Source organism: Eleutherodactylus coqui, chromosome 1 (genome assembly GCF_035609145.1).
Source record: "Eleutherodactylus coqui strain aEleCoq1 chromosome 1, aEleCoq1.hap1, whole genome shotgun sequence".
NCBI classification, from domain to species: Eukaryota; Metazoa; Chordata; class Amphibia; order Anura; family Eleutherodactylidae; genus Eleutherodactylus; species Eleutherodactylus coqui.
In genome coordinates this window covers 477112238-477122651 of record NC_089837.1, presented here as the reverse complement: position 1 = coordinate 477122651, position 10414 = coordinate 477112238, and the positions used below count along the sequence as shown (strand labels likewise).

The 10414-nt window shown below is 45.4% G+C and overlaps 1 protein-coding gene and 4 non-coding genes across 5 annotated transcripts; all 5 read right to left on the bottom strand.

Annotated features, from left to right (window-relative positions):
* Positions 1 to 1399: 1399 nt before the first annotated feature.
* Positions 1400 to 9766, bottom strand: ATP5F1B (ATP synthase F1 subunit beta). The gene is made up of 10 exons (XM_066584759.1): positions 9603 to 9766; positions 7318 to 7500; positions 5442 to 5616; positions 4447 to 4568; positions 3557 to 3741; positions 3204 to 3362; positions 3003 to 3125; positions 2162 to 2374; positions 1861 to 2062; positions 1400 to 1637 (listed from the first exon to the last, which is right to left on the bottom strand). The coding sequence occupies exons 1-10, from the start codon at positions 9718 to 9720 to the stop codon at positions 1540 to 1542; spliced, it is 1578 nt and encodes a 525-aa protein (XP_066440856.1). The 5' UTR covers positions 9721 to 9766; the 3' UTR covers positions 1400 to 1539.
* Positions 2536 to 2607, bottom strand: LOC136594317 (small nucleolar RNA SNORD59). The gene has a single exon (XR_010788571.1). It is a non-coding gene; the product is annotated as a small nucleolar RNA SNORD59 (small nucleolar RNA).
* LOC136594350 (small nucleolar RNA SNORD59) lies at positions 3828 to 3901 on the bottom strand. The gene has a single exon (XR_010788574.1). It is a non-coding gene; the product is annotated as a small nucleolar RNA SNORD59 (small nucleolar RNA).
* LOC136594339 (small nucleolar RNA SNORD59) lies at positions 5000 to 5072 on the bottom strand. The gene has a single exon (XR_010788573.1). It is a non-coding gene; the product is annotated as a small nucleolar RNA SNORD59 (small nucleolar RNA).
* Positions 6951 to 7023, bottom strand: LOC136594328 (small nucleolar RNA SNORD59). Its single transcript, XR_010788572.1, has one exon. It is a non-coding gene; the product is annotated as a small nucleolar RNA SNORD59 (small nucleolar RNA).
* Positions 9767 to 10414: the final 648 nt, after the last annotated feature.

The window sequence follows — 10414 nt, the reverse complement described above, 5'->3', positions numbered from 1 at the left end:
TGTTTGTGAGATTTTATAATCACTAGCAGCTACGAGCAGCTGAACTGAAGAGGGTTCAATAAGATATATAATGAACCCTCTTTGTCAGTAACTGCTGCATTCACTATCACCATTTAAGCATAGATAGCCCGATATACAATGATGTGGACATCTGTGGCATGTCAAGCACAACAATAAGGCTATCTTAGGCTGGCTAACACCATCTACGCGTTTCCACGGTCCTTAATGCAGTGACCGCATCATCAGGATGGTGAATCTAGGTTATAGAACCGAACAGCCTGAACGGCCTGTGATAGAGAATTAAAAGTGTTCAAGGTCACTGACAGTGAGTGCTTCACCACACTTTAATAAACATCTGGTGGTGCAAGTCATTGACAAATAGAAATCTGAGTAACCCTGGATAGAAAAAGACATCAGGGAATACAAAAGTGGTAGAATTCTTGCCTGCCACGCGGGAGGCCCGGGTTCGATTCCCGGCCAATGCACCTAGATTGTTGGGACAGAGCAGTGTTCATCTATATATCTAAGCCCTACTGTTTTTAATTATTGTGTGACTTTTAGCACATATGAGAAAATATAAGGACGCCTTTTTATTATTTAAAAATCAATAAAAGCTAAGTTTTATTATTTTTGGTCCTTTCGGTGACAAGTTTCAAGGCAGCGGACATGGGTGATTACTAAACACTAGTAGCTTTGAAAAGTTGGTTATTCAGTGCCAAGTTTGGTCACCTGAAGAGATCTTCAAAGATTGGGCCCAAGCCGAAAGTGTGAACCCCTTTTGCAAGATTATTTTCATGGCTACTTCGTAGAATCTGTTCTAAGCTCTACATTTGGTAATTCACAAGTGCCTAGCATTTTAAATGAATGCAAGTTAGAAGAGTCTACATAGGAGTGCTGCAACCATTCGATGTAAGCATAATATGCTCATCTCGATTGATTATACAAAGCAAAATGAAAGCATACATGAACCCACAGGATGCAATACACCACGCAGATTTTGATTGTGGTATATTCTAGCGCATTCCATACATAGGCATCATTTGCAGAAGTCAGGGTTTCTAGGGTGTAAGCCTGTGCCTCATGAAGGCATCATAATGAGGATAATGTGAAGTGTCTATTAACTGGTAATCTGGCCCTATAGCCACTTCATATGTACCAATGTGTAGGGTCTGCGGACATTAGCCCTGATATGACCAAACTGTACATTTATATAGTAGTGAAGCCTTCAAAAAGCAATATACACAATTAAGGGTAGACTAACTATACTGACTGATAGAAGAGACTAACATGGGATGGGTAGTAAAAGCAAGTTTTAGTGAAGCTTTTAATACAGCTACTTACAACACAGAATTGCACTGTCAGATTGATGCATCCAATGTGTCACATCAAAAAACACATGTGGTCTTTACACAGATGTTTTATTGGAAATTTTAAATACACTTTGCTGACATCCATTACAAACAGGCAAAAAAGCATTACTGAGGATGAAGGTGTTGTGGATGAGTGCTTAAGGAAACCTGTTTTTTTTTTATCAAGTCTTTAAGAGTGCTCTTCTGCAAGTTTCTCAGCCTTTGTTACTGCTTCTTCAATAGGTCCTACCATGTAGAAAGCCTGTTCAGGCAAATGATCATATTCTCCTGTAATAAGAAAAAAAAAAAAAGTTGGTCAAAACCACAAGAACCCTGACAAGGTAATTTCTCCTCAGATGTTTGAAACGAACTAAAGTTATTCCTACGATACCACCATAACTTTATGATCAGTGTGTGTATGAAGTGAATCCACTGACTGAGCGGTCCATTCTACAACAACAGCATTGTTTACAGGGAATGGGTTAATTGACATCGGGACTATGAAAATTACCATGAAGGATCTGCTGAAATCCCTTAATAGTTTCTTTAAGTGGAACCAGTTTGCCCATGTGTCCTGTGAAGACTTCAGCAACTTGGAAAGGCTGAGACAGGAAACGTTGGATCTTGCGAGCTCTGGCTACAGTAAGTTTATCTTCCTCTGACAATTCATCCATACCCAAGATGGCAATGATATCCTGCAGTGATTTGTAATCCTATAGGGGAAAAACAAACAAACAAAAAAAAACTTCAGAAACTCAAGCCTAGAACAATGCAAGAATCGCACAACAGAATATACACGTTCACAAACAAACCTGCAAGATCTTCTGCACACCACGAGCAACATCATAGTGCTCCTGACCCACGATATTGGGATCCATGATACGGGAAGTTGAATCCAAGGGATCCACAGCAGGGTAGATACCAAGCTCAGCAATAGCACGAGACAACACAGTTGTGGCATCCAAGTGAGCAAATGTGGTAGCAGGGGCAGGATCTGTCAAGTCATCAGCAGGCACATAGATAGCCTAGAACATAAAAAGGTGGAGAACTTTGAGGAAAAAAAAAAATCTACAAAGCGAAGAATGCAGATGGAATATATATATATATATATATATATATATATATATATATATATATATATATATAATTATATATATATATATATATATATATATATATATATGCGCCTTATCAGAAACAAAACATTGCTTCAGCAAACTCAGAAGAACGAAAGTCTGAAGTTACTCGTCATTTAAGGCAACAAGCAAGACTAACTTAATTCACAATAGTTCTGTATAGACAGTCACCACATTAATATAGTGCATACTTATTCTGCAGCACTGTACATTACTTCATGTCCCCATTGGAGCTCACAATTTAAGTTCCCTATTAGTAACCTTTTTTTTGAATGTGTGAGGACACAGAGGAAACCCCCAGAAACAGTGAGAACCTACAAAGCTCCATTCAGATGTTGTCCTTGGTGGGATTTGAACCCTAGACCCCAGTGCTGCAAGACACATTAACATTAATCTAAGTGCACATAGAAAAAAGTGGGCAATTTACATAATTATAGCCAAACTAATGCTTTGAAAGATATCCGAGTAACCAAAGTTCAACAGCCCAGAGACATCACCTCATAAGCCTGTTACAAACCTGCACAGATGTGATGGATCCCTTCTTTGTGGTAGTAATTCTCTCCTGCATAGTACCCATGTCAGTGGCCAGGGTAGGTTGGTAGCCGACAGCAGAGGGAATACGACCCAGCAAGGCAGACACCTACAGAAAATGAAGACAAGTTTAGCATTCTAGACGTTATCCAAATCATAAAGCACAGACAGCAGTCTGGCCACTTACCTCTGAACCAGCCTGAGTAAACCTGAAGATGTTATCAATGAAAAGCAGCACATCTTGTCCTTCCTGATCTCTGAAGTATTCAGCAACAGTCAGTCCAGTCAGAGCAACTCGAGCTCTGGCACCTGGTGGTTCATTCATCTGTCCATAGACCAGGGCTACCTGGGAAGGGATGAAAGAAATGCTTTGTATACAGAGAGATGGTCTTCAACTTGAATATGGAAGACTTTCACAACTATGTGAGGCTTGTGCCATTTACTTGAATGGGTGTCATGAAAAGCTACATATACATAGCCAACATATTCCAATGAATGGCCACTAAGTAGGGGGAAGAGACTGACTGGTCAAAAACAAACCTTTGATGTTGTGTCCTTCAGGTTAATGACACCAGACTCAATCATTTCATGGTACAAGTCATTTCCTTCACGGGTACGTTCTCCCACTCCTGCAAACACTGAGTAACCACCATGGGCTTTGGCCACATTGTTGATCAGCTCCATAATAAGCACAGTTTTACCCACACCGGCACCACCGAATAAACCTAAGGAGGGAGTGAAATACATAAATAAAAATGTATGGGAAAAGAAAAAGTAAGACTTAAGTTAATGCAGAGTTATCCCTTAAGAGTTTCTTCAGATTGATTCTGTGTCTTCAGCAGTGTCAGAAGAACGAAAGTCAAACAGATAAATCGTCATAAGAAGCTTTAGGAGGGTTTCTCAAATACATTAATTCAGTAATCAGGTCACATGAAGATACATAGATCTCTACATACTGTCCACTTGACACATTGGGGCATATTTCCAAGAGCTTTTACACCACTGCTTGGCCAAAAAAAAAAAAAAAAAAAAAAAAAAAAAAAAAAAAAATTTACGTTTTTGCAACCTTTTAGTTTTCAGCACTGACCACCACTTTTTCCAGAAGCTGTCAGGGCTTGTCTGGAGGGGGCGTGGCCACCCAAAACCAGATTCATGGATCATTTACATCAGAATCCGGCATAAATTATCCGAGAAGTGTACACCAGGTCAGACCCGGCTTACATTTCTGAGAAGGCTCAAGGAGCTGCCGGGATACGCCAAATACATGGAGGTATGCACCTCTTCATGTAATCAGCTCATTGTAAGAAATACCAAGCTTAGTAAATTCTCCCCATTGAGTCTCAAACTTTAGTGCATGTCGGGTTATAAAAATTTGGCAACTGCAAAAGCCCAATTACATAAAATGCCTCGCTGAACATTAGTCAACATACCGATTTTTCCTCCTTTAGCATAGGGGGCAAGCAGATCTACCACTTTGATTCCAGTAACCAGAATTTCCTGCTCAACACTCATTTCAACGAACTCTGGTGCTTCAGCATGGATGGCAGCAAACCTGTATGTACATAATGACATAAGGAATTAGACATTGGAAGATAATATCTGCACAAAAGAAAAAAAAACAAACTAGTTTTGGCATAGGTGAAAAATCACTGTCATGCATAAAACGGTGAAGTTTTGTTCCTTTGGAAATCAGGTGTACAGCTTCAGTCTCATTATCAGGGATCTCAATGCAATTCTCTAAGACTAAACGTGTGACAGATTTGCAGTCTCATTTGTATGGCATAGTATTAGATGGAGAGTAAGCATGCCAGGATTCTCACAGGTTCTATATAAATCTACAAGAGGTGGGCGAGATGCCCACAGCCCTGTGTTACAGTTCCACTTTCCATGTGTGCCCCAAAAATCTTAAACTGTTGTGGGCATTTACAGGAAAAGGGGATAACTTGAGTTCTCAGTACAACCGTTTTAAGTTACCGATCGCATCCTTCTCAGATCAATACATTGCTTCAGCAGACTCAGAAGAACGAAAGTCATGATTGATGATCATCAAAGAAGGAGCTTTTCTATCTATAAACAGTGTTGTCCACTGCAGGAAGCCAGAACAGCCTCTACTGACAGCCGTCGTCTAATACGAAGTTCCTACAGCAGCTTTGATTAACCGGGCGCTGTCCATAAGTACCAAACTGTGCAGTCAGAGCAGCATGTAGTGTTTGACTATTTGATGCACACTGTTCATAGCATGCATTGGTAGCCTAAGAGGTGCGGCCATCTTTGTCAAAGCCCGGAGGGTGGCTTTAGTGGCAACAGCAGCAAATAAGTGAAAGTAAAATAGAACCACCAACAGTTCACAAAGTTTGAGAGCCAGAATACTACCAGCCTCAAAGAAGCCAGGTTACAGACAACTGTTTAACAAAGAACAACTCACTGTTTAGTTGTAATCGGGCCTCTCTCATCAATGGGTTCACCGATGACATTCATGATCCTTCCAAGGGTCTCAGGACCGACAGGAATTCTGATGGGGGTGCCAGCATCAAGAACCTTTTGCCCTCTAACCAAACCTTCGGTACCATCCATAGCGATGGTACGGACAGTGTTCTCACCTGTTCCAAAAGGAAATCGCCATGTAAAGAGTCTTCAAAAAAAAGAGCTCTTCCAAAGTGTACGGCTCTGCACAAACCATGAAAGGACTAAAAGGTACATCTGTTGTATCTGCAGCTACTAAACCAGAGCCATAGCAGGGGACAGGCAACACGATTCATAAGGAATCCCCAAATCAGCATCTAAAATGGTTTTACGCAAGAACTAGCCAATGGGCATTGCAAGTGGTCCTGGGTGTCAATTTCAGACTTAAGCCAGTATTTGAGAGCCAGGGGTTGAAGATTACAATGCAGAAAGCCCAGAACGACCAATAAAGGCATGCACATTAGACGGTTCTAACCTAATTCATGCACAGAGTGCAGCAGTAGCAAAAGTAAATTTCAGGGTCCCCAATGTAGTATGAGACATGTATAATCTGTCCCCCATGTCAGCGTCCCTGTCATGCTACTGATTTAGTAGCCGGACAGATGTCGATTAAAGGCTAACTGCACTTTTAAATAACTTGACATGTCAAAAGTTCTAGTCAGTTGGGGTCCCACTGATGGCTAGAACAAGGGGGGGGGGGGGGGCAGCAGTGCTAACCTGAACGCAACACCCCTTCAGTCTGTCGCTTGTTCACTCCCCCAGGCAGATGAAGACTGCTTCAGAGGTCTATCGCAATATATATATATATAGAGATATCTATCTCTATATCTACACACCCATCCTCAGCTGCTGGGAGGAGTCAGCAAGTAATGAAGACGGCCAAAAGGGACTTAGTGCTCGGGTGAGGGCTGCAGTCAACAAGGGTCTCAGAAGTGGGATTCCCAATGGTCAGAACCTTTGACATCTGACATTACACGCTAGTTAAACATGGGGTTATACCAAATTATAAAATTACCCCCTATGCACAGGATAGGGGATAACTTGCTGTTTGGGGATGATCTCTCTGCAAAGACCTTTGACGATTTTGAGAATGAGGGTCCCGTGTCCCCTTCCCAGTCATCCTCACTATGGGATTACTGCACCCCCCCCCCCCCTCCCCCAGCAAGAAGAGACTGACTGGCGCCCCATTTACTTTCAATGGGACTGCTGAGATACAGGACCAGCAAGCGCTCAGGTATTTCCATCAGCCCCACTGAAGTGAATGTAATGCCAACTGTGCATGCTTGGCCAGTGCTCCATTCATTCTGATGTCACTGTGGGGGAAAGCAGCAAGCCCCACAGTGACAGGCATTGGATGACACAGGAACCCCAATTTTTCAGATTAGCAGAGGACCCCCACAGATCAACCTTTTCCTGTAGATAAGGGAAAACTTGAAATCTTGGTAGAACTCCTTTAAGTTACCGATCGGATCCTTCTCAGATCAATACATTGCTTCAGCAGACTCAGAAGAACGAAAGTCATGATTGATGATCATCAAAGAAGGAGCGTGTCGATCTATAAAGTATTGCCCACTACAAGAAACCGGGACAGCTTCAACTGACAGTCGTCTACTACAGTTACTAACAGCATTTAATAGACTTACTACTCCGTAATGTGACTGACCGTGGGCCAGAGGTCCTAGAGACTTAATGCCACTGAGGAGCAATGCTACACTACCTTAACATTAGGTCACCAAGTCTCTAGGACTTCAGATTTGTTTAGCGGGTTATTAACCGTATCAGGTTTAAAAATAGAGCCTATAAAAAAAAAATATTAAAAAATTATTTTAACAAGTTACCCAAGTGCTGAGCAACTTCCAGAACCAGCCTGGTGTCCCTTCCCTGGACCTCAAGAGCATTCAGGATGGGTGGCAGGCCTTCATCAAACTGGACGTCGACCACAGCTCCGATGACAGCGACAATGCGGCCGTTTGCTATGCCCGGCTTGGCAGCTGCAGCAGCCGGAGCGGCATAGTCTCTCCCTAGGAGTAGAAAAACACAGCATTAAATAACATGCGGGTGATACGTCCGACAGGGAAATAGCATTTGCATGATAAAACCCCTTTAGGCTAGCTGCACACAAATGGGTTCGGCTCTGCGTGTGGAATCCAGCCCTGACAGCAGCGTCGTTGTCTGCATCTACCTGTCATTTCTGACCTTCACCAGTACTGCGGATGGACCTGTCCGCTTGCTGTCGGACATGCGCAGTAAAGATTTTTTCCCCCCACACCGTCGCTAGCTAATGACATCCCACACAATGGCTGCTGGAGAGGTCACGTGTTCCATCTACGGCGTGCCCAAGCCGCGCAGACGGAGCAGGCGCATGTGCTGTGACTTCCACTCGTCTGGAATGATGCCTCACACTGTCCCCAATGCGGCTCATTTGTGCTGTAGATGCAACACATGGTCTCCAGCAGCCATAGCTGGGGAAGTTAGTTAGCAATGAAGGGGACATTTTTGGGGAGGAAGTGAGCCCAGACCGCCATAGACATATCCTTAAAGGGGTACACCAACTAAATTCATTCACCACATGATAGGTGATGACTGATTGATCGCTGGGGGGTACGAACGCTCAGAGACTCTGGTACTGGTGCATCTTGTCTCCACAGGAAGTATGGGTGGGGACATGGGTTGGCTGAGTTACGCCTGAGCCACACCGCTCCTGCCACCATAGTTACTCCCCTCCCCCCCCCCCGGCCTCCTTGTATCTACGCTGAAGACCCCACCTTTACATTCCCCGTCGGTCTGACCTGCTGTCACTGTGCACGGCGCTGCCTTCTCCCCTGGCTCCAAGAGTGTCCCTGACGGGCAAGCATTTGTCTTTCCGTACCCACGGTCACCGTCCTAGTTGACTGCTCCCCTCCCTCACTGTCGCCACCGCTTACTGCAAGCTGAGTGCTGTCCTATCCCCAGCTGCCGCCAACATCGCTACAACTTGACGATTTGGTTTTCTGCGGGAAGAATTGCACTAATAAAGACTACATTTGACTTTCGGATCGCTTTCCATCATGGTTTTATTTTTTTTAATGATCCCCTTTTAATTAAAAACCCTAACGTTATTTTTTAGTCCCTCTAGGGGACTTTATGCGATAGCGCCATCCCTATAATATTATACCGCATTGCTCATGTAGTGCATTCTACTAAGCCAATGGCCACCTGCAGACAGCCGGGTTGGATCCGGCAGCGAGAAAGCTGTTTGATGTGCCGGCTGCCGGCGCAGACGGGAGCCGGGGAGTGACATTTCTGCGGCCGGGGAGTGACATTTCTGTGCGGGCGAGCCCCGCACAGAGAGAGCATGCCGCGATTTGGTTGCCGCGCGAGATTTCACATGGCCAAACCGCGGCCGTCTGCATAGGATTGCGCTTGTTAACGCAATCCTATGGCAGCTTTCACGGGTGGGAATTCCATGGTAAATCCCACCGCGGAATTTCCGCCCATCTGCAGGCGGACTATGACAGCAGACTGTTACACTCTGCAGGAGGCGGGGCCTAACAGGATGAGGTTACACTGCAGACAAGGTGGCCTTTGTCAGGCTCCAGCTACCATACAAACCCATCGGTACCTTGTAATCACACAGCAGCATGCCGATGGGAGGATCAATCACCTGCTAACATGCTGCAGTTTCTATTGATTGTGGCATGTAAGGGGTTAAACTGCAAAGATCTGAGGTTTTGCTGCTGGCAGTTAGAGCAGGAGCCTCGCTGTCAGTAATCAGGTCAGCCACCACCTTAAAGTAACGCATGGGCAGGTTTAAAGCCCATCAGGAAGGTCAGCAAGAAGTCACATCGGCTGTTACTAAAGGGTTAAAGGTGTTCCCCGAGACTTTACTATAGTCGGTCACACGTGGCTGATTGGTGGAGATCCACTGCTTAGGGTTCCTGCTGACTGCATGAGCAGAGAGTGGCCGACAGCGCCCTCCACACTGCAGAGGCCAGCCTGCTAACTGCGGACAGGGCGCCGCGCACAAGGTCAGCCGGCAGAGTCCGTCCAGCCGTGTGCACAGGGCCCGCACACCGCAGAGGCCTAGTCACCGCTCAATGACACCGCTAGGTCACCAGTCAGGGAGGACAAGCCGGCTACTTACGGGAGTGCAGCGCTGCAGGAGCGCTCCTCAGCAGGGTCTGTCCCAGCTGCAGGGAGCTGGGGGCCGGCTTGAAGGCCCTAAGCGCCCCGGCGCAGCAGCGTCCGACGGCTCCTAACATGGCGGCGACAGAAGGAGAGAGCAGCGGATAGAAGGAACGCTCAGCAGGTCTACCTCAAGAGGCGGCGACCACAAGGGCAACGGCTACGTCACGTAACGGGTTCGCATTTTGATTGGACTGAGCAGACGTCACTCTTCGAGTTTCTCTAATTCTATTGGCTAGTTGGAGGAGCGTGATGACGTCACCAGAGCGGGAAGTGGCGTTGGAGGAAAGTCAGTCATGAGGGGGCGGGACTTGTGAGGCGGCGTGACCTGCGCGGTCATGTCCTTCACTGTCTTTCAGGGAGGGTGGAAGAGAAGCAAGGTCCAGTGTGTGAGACCTGTGCTGTTAGTGACGGCAGTGTAATAATAAAGCTACGTGCATGAGGCTATGTATTGTAAGGGGTTAAATGTGCAGAGGCTTTAGAAACCGGATGTACAGAGTGGGCCGCGCAAATTAGTCCGGTACCATCTTTGCTGTCTAAAAGAATCTTTGTTGCCTATAGCGACCAATCACAGCGCAGCTTACATTGTACCTCAGCAGTATAAGCAATAGCAACCAATCAGAGCGCAGCTTTCATTGTACCTCGGCAGTATAAGAAATGAAAGCTGCGCGGTGATTGATTCCTGTTTCTTATACTGCTGAGCTACGCTGTGATTGGTTGCTATGGGCAACAAAGATATTCTTTTAGCCGGCCTTCATAAGAGTGCGGTGC

Bases quoted from the DNA above. Each gene is read 5' to 3' on its own strand.
- ATP5F1B (XM_066584759.1), bottom strand. From the start codon at position 9,720: ATGTTAGGAGCCGTCGGACGCTGCTGCGCCGGGGCGCTTAGGGCCTTC. The intron at 3,742-4,446 runs GTATGTTGACTA...CTCCCTCCTTAG, and splicing joins TGCTAAAGGAGGAAAAATCG to GTTTATTCGGTGGTGCCGGT. The intron at 2,063-2,161 runs GTTTGTTTGTGA...TTTCCCCTATAG, and splicing joins GTGTGCAGAAGATCTTGCAG to GATTACAAATCACTGCAGGA.